The sequence below is a fragment of the Pan troglodytes genome, chromosome 11 (assembly GCF_028858775.2).
Source record: "Pan troglodytes isolate AG18354 chromosome 11, NHGRI_mPanTro3-v2.0_pri, whole genome shotgun sequence".
Classification (NCBI taxonomy): Eukaryota; Metazoa; Chordata; class Mammalia; order Primates; family Hominidae; genus Pan; species Pan troglodytes.
In genome coordinates, this window is record NC_072409.2 from 17871860 (window position 1) to 17884522 (window position 12663).

Here is a 12663-nt window from a genome sequence, read left to right on the forward strand (position 1 = left end):
TGTCCTGCGATCCCCCTTTGTTTATTGAGCTCCAGCCTATTGGCTTCTTGACTGTTCCCCAGACCCACTGGGGACCGTGCTTCCATCTCAGGCTTCTCCCTGAACGTGGAGAATTCTCCCCCAGGTAACTGGTCCTTTCTCTTCAAGTCTGCCCAGATGTCACCTTCTCATTGAGACCTTCCTTAACCACCTTACCTAAAATGGCAGTCCTCACCCCATGCCTCCTATTTCCTATCCTTATCTACTTTATTTTTCTCCATAGCATTTATCACCTTTTAACATATTATGCAGTTGTCCTTTTGTTTTGTTTATTGTGTTTCCTCCCTCTAGACTATCGGCTGCATTTATTTGTTTCCTGATGTTTCCACATCTAGAAAGGGGCCTAGCACAAAGTGGATTCTCAGTGCATATATTTTGAAAGAATGAACTTACTCACTCAGCACACATTTACTGAACACCTACAAAGTGCCACGGGCTTTATTCAGCCTGGTAACAGTTAGTTTAGATCTCCATCCTGCTCACTCTGTAGGGAACCTCTTGGATGCAGGATTAGTGTCTCCTTCACCATTGTTTCCTCAGCATGCAGGATGGGGCTTGGCACCGAGTAGGTGTGTAATACATGTTTGTTCAGTTAAAGATGCTGCGGAGAGATTTGGGTATTGCCATAGTCTTTAAAACAGGTCAGCAGTTTCCGGTCCACTGCTTGCTTTTGAAAATAAACTTTTATTGGAACACAACCACTTTGTTTATGGATTGTTTGTGGCTGTTTTTGTGTGACAACAGAGGATTTGAGTAGTTGTGACAGATTTTAGGCTTTGTGTATGGCCCACAAAGCCTAAAATATTGTCTGGCGTTTAAAGAAAAAGTTTGCCAAACCCTGCTGTCAAGTCAGTTAGATGTGCTTTGTTGTAATTACTGACATGAGAAGATGACACTCTGTTCAGTAAGGTAATTTCATGAAATAAGGAAGTACATATCAGGACAGTCTGCTTTGCAAAATGCCTGATGCGTTTGCTGGGTTCATCCTCTGATGTGCACATTGTTACTTTGGGGTTAGTTTAAGTAATTTGTAAATTAATGGTTTAGAGCTTTCCCTGGAGTAAAATCAGTAAATCACAACAGACAGCAAGTACCAGCCGCGTGTACTGTGGAAGCAGTTCGTGTTGTTTTCCTCTCTGTGCTCTATTCCCCAATAGGAACACTGGGCAGTTTGCATGCTGTGACGTTTTCCTCTATTTTACCTTTTTACAGTGCTCCCAAATGTGTCAGAAGAAACAGTGTCTCCTACCAGAGCACGGAACATGAAGGACTTTGAAAATGTAAGTGGAAATACCAAATAACTGTCCCCAACAAATTGTGTCTGCTGCCACTGTCCAGCCAGACCCAGGAAAGCTGTGTTTCTTGAGATCTAAGTTCGGTGATGCCAGAGGCAGGGGGGTGCCATGTCTCATGGACATCTTCTGTGAGACTTTTACGTACACATGCAGTCAGCCCTTTATACAAGGGCCAAATATAGGTTCTGACGGGATCAGCAGTTTTCAACTTTGGGTGAAACTTTTGGTTTTCAACTTTGGTTTTCAAGTTTGGTGTCTTTCTGGTGTCCTAAAGATGAGGATGTTCGCATGTTGCACAGTTGAGGGGAGCTAACATTTGTCAAAGGCCTTACTGTTACTATAAGGCACGTTATTTATGGTCCCCTATTTGATGCTCACTGCAACCTTTGAGATATTTTGTATCATTCCCATTTTACAGGTTAGGAATCTTAAGACTAGGAGAGACTTGTTTATGGTCATATAATACGTAAGTGTCAGAGTTGGGATTTGAATCCAGGTTTTTATTAATTCCAAAGCCATTATTCTTTCCACTGCATTGTGCCTCCCCTTGCATTTTGTAGCCTTTATCTTTGTTGCTGTTGAATGAAATGTGAGTAGCCTGTACCTAGTACTGTGTAGTTTTCTTTCTGAGAATGGATTACTTGGTGATAGATTTGGCTTCAATGCTTGATGTCTTCCAGCATTGTGTCTTTCATTTATTAGCAGAGGGGGTTTGTTGTCAAGTAACAGGAAAATAAGCTTATTTTCCCAATTCCAATTCTCTTTAACAAGTTACCTGTTCAGTGCTCTCATTTATCACGGGAAGAATTAGACCCTTCTTCATTTGTAAGCAAATGAAATCCATACTATGCAAGACACAAGAGATACTTAACAGAGAGAAGATGGAGGACACAGAGAGAAGGACATTGCACAATTATGTTTCTTTCTCCCCAGTTGTCTTTACAGAACAGAGCAGTGCTGTCTCTGGATTTAATTTAGAATACTCATTACTGCTAATAGTTATCTGCAAACCACCAGTGACCAATTGAAGAAATGACTTGTCAGATCTCTAATGGAAACAAGTAATTTCCGAGCTTTGGGTTGTTATAATTTCAGCTGTACAACTCGATCTATGCTGTGGGGTCTGGGGCCTCAAACGAATGAGATTTGATTATTCTACATCGTGTATAATTAAAATATGCTCTACTATTAAATGGTTGTTCCTGTTTTATCATAAGAGTAATAACAGCTACTGTTTATTGAGCTCTTGCTCTGAGCTGGGTACTTTAAGTGCTAAGCTCTTTGTATATGTTACTTTAATATTAAAGCGGTTCTGCAAGATAGTTATTTCATTTTTGAAGGGCACTGTTTTACATTTTATTTCTAAATTGGAAAATTTCACAGAATATTAGAATTTTGGTTTCACATCTTTTATCTGCTTATTGAACTGAGAGGAATCCTAGAATTGAACACAACCCTCTTTATTATATATAGGAGAAACTGAGGCCCAGGGATATGATGTGGCAAAATTGTTCTCAGAGGCAGTCTGTGCTGCTTAAGGCCCATTGGCTTCTGGAGCCAGGCTGCTTGTTTGTCCACTTCTCCTGGGTGCCCTGTGGCCGGTCACTTAACCTCTCTGTACTTCCCTCATTTTAACAATGGGCATGATAACAGTACCTACGTCATAGGGTTGTTAGGAGGATTGAATGAGTGAATATTTGCAAAGCACAGAGTACATTCTATGTGTTTGCCATGACTGCTTCTTCCTTTTCTTACTGTTATTGTTATAATTACTGTTATTTTTTTCCACTCCGCCATGTGATTCAAGTTCCCCTTGTTCAGATGTGTTCTTGATGACCTAAATCCTGTTTTACTTGAAGGTGAGGGAGAGCCTTCTATGCCAACATGTTTTAGGATTTATGTTTTTTTCTTTATGACTATAGTCCTTTGGTTGCTGTTAGGTTTTTATGGCATTAATATTTTTTATTGTAGCATTTTCAAGAGCAAATTCTGCAGCCGGAATTGAAATGGCCACACTGTTCTTGATGTCTCCCTTTCAGGTCTTTATGAATCACTGAAATTTTTCATTTGGCCTGAGTTACAAAATGCATGATCTGTATGTAGTGGTAGTCTGAACTTTCTGTGGAATGCTTATAGGAAATGCTCTTGGCACCTAAAGCTAATTTTAAGAGCATGCATATTAAGGAGGGGGCTGAGATACTTTGGGTTTAAAGTGGAAACTCATGATTCGTCCTATTCCAGTCTCAGATGATTGATACCTAACCATCAGGAGTTGCATTTAGTTGGGAGCTGGCAACACATAGGTCACCTTCTGGTTTTCCTCAGAGTTCATCCATTTAATAAACATTTTTTAATATTTGCCACTGTGCCAGGCTCTCTGCCAGGGGGAATCTGCAGTGGATTAAGACCAGGTAAGTCCCCCTGTCCAGAGGCTTACAGTCTGATTGGGAAGATGGATAGGAAAATAGTGCAGGGACAGAGGTAAGTCTAGGGTGCTGTGGGGCCACAGAGGAGGGGCTATGACTCGGGGTTCAGAGAAGCCTCTGGAGGAGATGTTGCCTGAGTTGGGTCATCAGGGACAGGTACGGTTTGGTCAAGTGGGGAGAGCTAGGGAGCATCCCAGGCACAAGGACTCACATGTGCAAATGTAGAGAGAGGCATGACAGGGTTTGATGTGTTCAGAGAGCTGTAAGTTCCCTGAACTTACCGGCTGGAAGGAGGCTGTGTGAGGGGAGTGGAGAGAAGTGAGGCCATTGAAGCAGGCAGGGGCCAGCTCCTGCAGGTTCTTGAATGTTACACTGCTTTGTTTGGTTTTTGTCCTGAAGATGAAAGGGAACCAGCAATGGATTTTAATCTGGGGAGGGAAATGACCAGAATTGTGCTTTCAAAAGCTTACCAGGCTGGTGACTATGAGGAGAAGAGTTTGGAGGGGAGCAAGGCTGGTGGTAAGGTGATGAGTTAAAAGGCTGCTGTGGTGTTGTGGGCCCAAAGGGAGGAATGTGGAGCTAAGGGCATGGAATGAAGGGATATTTAGAATGGAGTTAATTTCAGAGCTGGAGGAGCTCTAAGAATCATCTCTTCCAGTGCTTTCATTTGACATGTGGGGACTCTGAAGCCCAGACAGGGGTAGGGACTTATTCAGCTTTGAACCCAGGTCTTCTATCAAAGGAATTTCTTTCTATTTCATTTGACTGTTCTGTGCGAGTACTCACTCTGGCATGTGAAAAGCACATGTCTTCTTTTTGGTCTTTAAACTGGTAATCCATTGTCTAATATCCTCATTAGCTGAGGGTATAATCACCTGTATGGCAGGCCTTATGGTAGGAAGTTGGTAAATCAGTTGCTCTTCTATGGGAGCTTGTCTTATTGGTCTTCCCTCCCTAGACCAGAGGAGGCCTCGCGGAGGCAGCATTTTGTGAAGGCCTGTACCTGTTGTGACTTGTTCTGGACACTGCTATCTCTCTCTCCCTTTAAAAAACATGTTTTTTGGGTGAGTAGGGAAGACCCAGAAACTGGTACAACATATGCTGTCCAAGTAGCTATCTTTGTGAACATATGGAAGAGTTTAATCTTGGCTTTTGACAGGGAATGACATGGATAACTTTCCATTCTCAATACTCGTGGATGGCATTATTACTGGCTGTGTAATATTAAATCAAGGCTTAATAAAAGGGATAGATTGAGCCATAATTTATATAACCTTACTGTGGGACATTTCAGGTTGTTTCTAATTTCTCACTTTTATAAACAAAGCTGTGATGAATCTCCTTGTGCATATATCTTTTCATAGTTGTGTGATTTTTTTTTTTTTTTGAGACAGAGTCTCACTCTGTTGCCCAGGCTGGAGTGGAGTGGCACGATCTCGGCTCACTGCAGCCTCCGCCTCCTGGGTTCAAGCGATTCTCCTGCTCCAGCCTCCCTAGTAGCTGGGATTACAGGTGTATGCCACCATGCCTGGCTAATTTTTTGTATTTTTAGTACAGGTGGGGTTTCACTTTATTAGCCAGGATGGTCTCACCATGTTAGCCAGGATGGTCTTGATCTCCTGACCTTGTGATCCGCCCGCCTTGGCCTCCCAAAGTGCTGGAACTACAGGCGTGAGCCACCACGCCTCGCTGAGTGATTTTTTTTTTTTAAGGGTAGATTCCTAGAAATGAGATTTCTGGATGTCGGAGATATTAAGCATAACTTACATGCAATAAACAATAGATACTATGGAATAGGATTTGTTATGTCTAGCAGCTTCCTTTCTAAGGAATTGAAAGAACTCTTAGCCAGGTGTGGCTGAAACAATTGCCTGTATCCTGTCCACACCTGGTCTCCTTATCTTTTATTGTTCTTATCTTATACCGCCTGCCCTGAGATGTTGGCATTATTGCATTGAGGCCCTTATTCCTGTTGTTGAAAATTCTTGGCCTCAGCCGAGGCAGTTGGTCAAATTTGAGTGTTTTGTTTGTGGTTTCACTAGGAGGTTTGCATCTTTAAATTTGCAATAATATATGTGTGAGTTACTTACTGCCAGATCATAGCTCCCTCACCTTCCACCCCTGCCCCACTTGTATGGCCCCGAAGCTTTCAGAAGCACCATGGTGTGTAGATACGACATGGATTTGAGAATAATGAGGACTGGGTTTCAGGCTTGGCCCTGCCACTTACTGATCTGTGGCCTTAAATGGGTTGCTTCTAAAACCTCATGTGTAAAGTGGGGCTACTACTATCTTTCCTTCAGTTATTAATTAGGTAAGGTATGGAAAGCACCTAGCATGATGCTTGGTGCATAGAGGGTACTCAATGAATGCTGATGTCTGCTCTAATCCAAAGATTCCATTGACTACAACCACTGCCCTGGGTTCTGCCCCATCAGTGTTCAGTTTCTGTACATCCTTCTGTGATGTTTCTTTGACCTTGGAATAAAATCCCTAATCTTGGCCCACGAGAACCTGCCCTGTGTGATCGGCAGCTTCCTGTCTTTCTGAACTCAGCATATTCCTCTCCCCATCGTACACTGCTCTAGCCACACAGGCTGCTCTTCCTCAGCCACACCCAGCTTGTCCCTGTGCCAGGGCCTACGTGCATGCTCCACCCTCTGCCTGGACACCCTTTCTCCCTTTCCTTGAATGGCAGGCCCCTGGACCTTCTTGCCTCAACTTGAATGTAGCCTTGTTAGAGAGGCTACCCCTAACTCCCTTCTCAACTCATGATTCTGTCTTCTAGCAAGTACTCAGCGCCCTGTCTCTCCCACCGTGACTCTTGTGACAGTTTGTGATTATTCCTTTATTAGTGTACTTGCTTAACATGTGTCTCTATTCAATGTCTGGTACTCAACGCTGAACCTAACAAAATCGTAGGCATCTAATATTTGTTGATTGAATGAATGTGTAACCTTGTATGGAATACTAAAGCTCCGAATTTTGGTTGCTTTATCTGTAAAACTGGGAAAAATGTTTATCTGAGGCTTGTGGTGAGGAGTAAATAACATGCTAGGATAGTGCCTGCTATACCAGATCTTTAGCAAACAGGGCGGCTACTGTGGTTATTGTTACTAAAGTGGCTGGAGAGGAGATGTACCTAGAGACATATCTAGAGGCAGCCAGCTTATAATGAGGATGGGGGCATGCAAGGCCAGAGTCAGGAAAGCAAGCAGTAATGAGGGCAAGGTGAGGCTAAGAGTGGGAGAATGAGGGTGAACTTAGAACATGGCAGGAGTGTAAGAATCGTGTGGGATGCCGCTCAGTGGAAGTGGCTGAAGACCAGGTCTGTAGCTGGCAGAGCGAGTGTCATAGCCACTTTCCACGGAGCTCTGTGCACAACATATAGCCTGACGGTGCTAGGGGTTTTTGCTGAGTTGAGTACTTGGAATCAAGTAGGGCTCATGGCTGTTGGGGTAAAAGTGTTAAGTACAGGGGTTCGTTTGTGTAGTGGGATGGCCTGCTGGATTGAACGCTCTGAGTTCCCGCACCTCGCATGTCCTGGCCATGCCCTCCAAAAACCTGGCCAGATGGAGGGCTGAGTAGTGTAAATTTTTACAATCTTTTTGAAGGCCATTTGGAAAGAGATTTTGATAGCCATAAATATAAAATTACTCTTGAGCCCAATAATCCGTTTTGGGGAAATTGATACAAGGGAAACAACCCAGTAGAAGGAATAAAGCTCTGTTGATGAAGGTGTTTGTTGCCACATTGTGTATAATTGTGAAAAACTGGAAGGAAGGGAAATTATATTTGTTATCTCTTTGCTTTTGACAAGCGTGTGTTGAGGATATTTCACAGATGAGGAAGCTGAGGTTGGAGAGATTAAACAACTTGCCCATGAGCTTATTGTGATTGAGAAGCAAAAAGAAGGCAAAATTCGAGCCTGGTCTTTCTGATTGTAAAGCTGGTCACTTTCCATGAGAGCACACTGAGTCTATCAGTGCATAGCAGAGAAATGGTTAAACAGTTGACTGTGAATCACCTCAGCGCAAGGTAGTGCAGTTATTTCAACTGATAGTTTTATGTAATTCTGCCACAATATGAAAAATACTTAAGAAATATTAAATGAAAGCAATGGAATATGCAAATTCACTTATGTTATAATTCTGCAGAAATGTGTATTCATGAGCAAAGGTTGAAAAGAATATGAAAATAGTTGATTTCATAAGGTAGTTAAATTCCAACTGGTGTTTGAGATTCAGTTTTAAATTTCTGTTATTGAGGCTGGGTGTGGTGGCTCACACCTGTAATCCCAGCACTTTGGGAGACCAAGGCAGGGGGATTGCTTGAACCCAGGAGTTGTGACCCAGCTTGGGTCACAAAGTGAGACCCCATTTCTACAAAAAAAATTAAAAAGTTAGCTGGGCATGGTGATGTGTGCTTGTGGTCCCAGCTACTTGGGAGGCTAAGGTGGAAGGATTGCTTGAGCCTGGGAGGTTGAGGCTGCAGTGAGCCATGAATGCGCCACTGCACTCTAGCCTGAGCGACAGAGAGAGACCCTGTTTAAAAAAAAAATTCTGTTATTTCTCCAGTATTATTTATAAGATACTTACCTAGTAACAGTTTTCTTGATGATTTGAAGACACCAAGGAGAGTATCAGCATCAGAAATTGATTCCAAAGTATCCTCCCCTCTTTACTACCTCACTTAGCTGCTGTAGGCAGTATTATCTTACATGCAGTATTGTTTACTAGAGATGAACTTCGGGTAGCCAAGTTCATGGTTTTTGTTAATGCTAGGTGAAGTCTAACAGTGTTTGTACTTTCAAAAAGGTTAAAAAATTCATTGTGGCCCAAAGATCTGCTTATTGAGGTCCTGAGAAGCGAATTTTTTTTTCTTTTTAAAAAAGGCTTTACTGTGTGTGTGTGCATACACATACCATTATTTAAGATAGACAATATCGGCTGGGTGCAGTGGCTCACATCTGTAATCCCAGCACTTTGGGAAGTCAAGGCGGGCATATCACCTGGGGTCAGGAGTTTGAGACCAGCCTGGCCAACATGGTGAAACCCTGTCTCTACTAAAAATAAAAAAATTAGCTGGGCATGGTGGCATGTGCCTGTAATCCCAGCTACTTGGGAGGCTAAGGCAGGAGAATCGCTTGAACCCGGAAGGCGGAGGTTGCAGTGAGCCGAGATCGCGCCACTGCACTCCAACCTAGGTGACAGAGAGAGACTCTTGTCTCAAAAAAAAAGAGACAATACCACCATCTATGTATGCAGACCAGAATACTTCCCTAGATGTAAAAATTTAAAAATTGATGACTTCATGGAGGAAAGATGCCATACTGTCTTGAGACTGTGAATGGGCTGGCAAGTGGAGCATAATCACAGGGTCAGCAACAGCCAGGATCAGCACAGACCATTCCTGGTCAATAGTGAGTGGAGAACACAGGCCTTGAGACAGCAGTATGGGTGGGTTGGAGAAGATCTCTTCCCTTTAGTGCCTTGGTGTTGCCTTCACTCTGCGTGATTTTTAACGCTATCCTGTGTTTCCTGCTTGCTAAGTGCAAGGCTCTGCCAGGTGCTTTAGCTCATTTAGTTGTCACAACACCCCTGTGAGGGAATTGACTTTATCCTCATTTTATAGATGAGCCAACACTGGACAAAGATGTTAAATAATTTTCCCAAGGTCACACAGTGCAAAAGTAGCAGCTCTGGTAGTTTAGTCTGTTTCTGCTGGCCCGAGAGCTCTTGCTCTTAGCTCTTGCTGTCTTGGGAAGAAAGATGATTTGGTAGGGTGAGCCTCAGCTTTGGAGGCCCAGGTTCTTGTGAGCCATTGAAACGGATAGCCAGAGTTAGGTGTACTTTGCTTAGATTTCAGTTGAGGTGGGGCGGGTTGGAGTTGCCCTGATTCCTTTTTATGTTGTTGGTTTTTCTTCCCTTTTAGATGGAACTTTAGGCTAGGCAAGGCTTTTGACAGAGTGGGAGTAGGAGGAACCCAGAATGACTGACTAGTAGCTCCTGCAAAATTTTTCCTGCTGCTAAGCTGGGGCCCTTCTCCAGTTTCAGAAAGCACCACCCTGTAGTCATGTTGAGATGTTTCCCATTTCAGATGGCTGCACTTCCACAGTAACACATGGCTTCCAAGGGCTGGAACGTGGCAAATACAGCCTTGCATTAGCTTTCTTTTGAGCATTAGGTTTCCAAGTCATATTTTGTGGGTTTTATATTTTGGGTATTTATTCCTACTGTATTGTAAGCTGTTTTCAGTTTTTCTACCTCAAGTTTTTTTTTTTTTTTTTTTCTTGTTTCTCTTAAGGGGAAAAGTACACATGAGAAAAACAGTGTTTTAAATTCTTTCTTTTCTTTTCTTTTTTTTTATTTTGAGACAGAGTCTTGCTCTGTTGCCCAGGCTGGAGTGCAGTGGCCTGATCTCGGCTCACTGCAAGCTCTGCTTCCCAGGTTCACGCCCTTCTCCTGCCTCAGCCTCCCGCTTAGCTAGGACTACAGGCACCCGCCACCATGCTTGGCTAATTTTTTGTATTTTTAGTAGAGGCGGGGTTTCATCGTGTTAGCCAGATGGTCTGGATCTCCTGACCTCGTGATCCACCCGCCTCGGCCTCCCAAAGTGCTAGGATTACAGGCGTGAGCCACCGTGCCCGGCCTCAATGTTTTAAATTCTTATGTTTTACTAGCAACTATATTAAACATTCTAATTAATTTCTTTTAATTCTTAGACTAGCTTTTTGAGATGGTTATAATAATCCCTTTTTTATAGATGGAGGAACTGAGACATGTAGGAAAAGTGAACTTCATTAAGGCCATACAGCTAGTAAAGTGGTCTGGATTGTATTTATTCATTAATTTGTTCACTCATTTAACAATTTGTTGAATGTCTACTGTGTTCTAGATACTTGTTAAAACCTTGGAGGAAACAGCCATGAAAGATAAGTGGATTATATTCATGTAATAAACATGATAATAATAAACATGCAAAGAGATGAGACATATACAGATTGTGAAAAATTCTAGCAAGAAAGTAAGAGCTATGTATTAGAGAGTGAGCTGGTTGGGTTCGTAGAGATGGGGCCCACTTTAGATGGTGTAGTTGGAGAGGCCCTCCCCAAGGCAGTGACATTGGAGCTGAGGTGGAAGGGATGAGATCGAGCCACCCTGGCAGACGCGTCAGAAAGAGCTTTGTAGGCAGACAAGGGCTTGGCTTATTTCAGGACTGGAAAGGAGGCCAGTGAGGCTGGAATATTGTGAACAGGGGAGAAGATGATACCTGATGAGGTTGGAGAGGTGGACGGGGCCAGATGATACAGCACTTTGTGGCTGTGGCAGGGAGTTTTATTCTAAGAATGATGGAAAAAAGAGCTAATAGAGGGTTTAACTAGGGAGTGATGTATACCAGATCGGTCTGAAGTCTAAGGGGGCTCTTATTACATCACACTGCCTTAAAGAAATTCTTTTTTTTTTTTTTTGAGACGGAGTCTCACTCTGTCGCCAGGCTGGAGTGCAGTGGTGCGATCTCGGCTCACTGCAAGCTCCGCCTCCCAGGTTCAAGCCATTCTCCTGCCTCAGCCTCCGGAGTAGCTGGGACTACAGGTGCACACCAGTACACCCAGCTAAGTTTTGTATTTTTAATGGAGACAGGGTTTCACCATGTTGGCCAGGATTGTCTCGATCTCTTGACCTCATGATCTGCCTGCCTCGGCCTCCCAAAGTGCTGGGATTACAAGTGTGAGTCACCGTGCCCAGCCTAAAAAGTTTTTAAAAAAGAATTTCTTGGCTGGGCACGGTGGCTCACGCCTGTAATCCCAGCACTTTGGGAGGCCGAGGCGGGCAAATCACCTGAGGTCAGGAGTTCGAGATCAGCCTGGCCAACATGGTGAAAACTCGTCTCTATTAAAACTACAAAAATTAGCCAGGTGTGGTGGCGGGCACCTGTAATCCCAGCTGCTCGGGAGGCTGAAGCAGGGAGGAGAATCGCTTGAACCCGGAAGGCGGAGGTTGCAGTGAGCCGAGATTGCACCACTGCACTCCAGCCTGGGTGACAGAGCAAGACTCTGTTTCAAAAAAAAAAAAAAATTTTTTTTTGACAGAGGGTCTCACTCTGTCACCCAGGTTGGAGTGCAGTAGCATGATAGCATGATCATGGCTTACTGTAGCTTCGACCTCCTGGCCTCAAGTGATCCTCCAGCCTCAGCCACTCGAGTAGCTGGGACTACAGGTGTGTGCCACTATACCCAGCTAATTTAAAAAAAATTTTTTTGTAGAGAAGTGGTTTTGCCATGTTGTCCAGACTGGTCCTAAACTCCTGGGCTCAAGTGAGGCTTCTGGCTCTGCCTACCAAAGTATTGGGATTACAGGTGTGAGCCACCCTGCCTGGCCAAGAAATTCTTAAATGTGTCTGTCCATCTATTCTGCCAACCATTGGCTATTTAGTAACCATCTGTTGGGTTACAGTCTAGAGTGCACAAGGTGGTTATGGGATGGGGGTGGGTAGAAAGCCGAGTATCCAGCTAGGACAATGCAGTATGGGCATTGCTCTGATAAAGTAGAGAGTGTGTGGAAACATGAAGAAGGATCCCCAGTCCAGCCTGGTAGTGGTATTCAGAGAAAACTGTGAGGAAAGTAGTACCAAGCAGAGAACTGAACTGGCCATGGTGGAAAAGATGGTGCTTGTATTTCATTTTATTCATTTGGGACTGTCTGTTGTTTGCTGTGACCTTCTAAAGGCGTATTTTGCTTTGCCATATACAAAAATTTCTTTACCTATAAATAGGACAAATATTCTTTCAAGTGTTGTTAAGAATTTTAGCATTGTGTACAATGGGGGCATTCTAAGCAACCTACGTAAATATTTTATTGGTAGCTGAGTAACAGAATAAGGTTTCTCTTTATAGGAAGCAT

General features: G+C 43.4%; 1 protein-coding gene across 16 annotated transcripts in view; it reads left to right on the forward strand.

Moving 5' to 3' along the window:
- The window catches only part of CDK5RAP2 (CDK5 regulatory subunit associated protein 2), a 189363-nt gene that overhangs the window by 10912 nt on the left and 165788 nt on the right, over positions 1-12663 (forward strand). For all 16 annotated transcript variants that reach the window (XR_010148469.1, XM_016960336.4, XM_016960345.4 and 13 more), the window contains 1 exon segment: positions 1252-1319. Coding sequence is in view for 15 of the 16 variants with exons in the window: in XM_016960336.4 (XP_016815825.3) it covers positions 1252-1319 (68 nt within the window). In the remaining variant the exon portion in view is untranslated.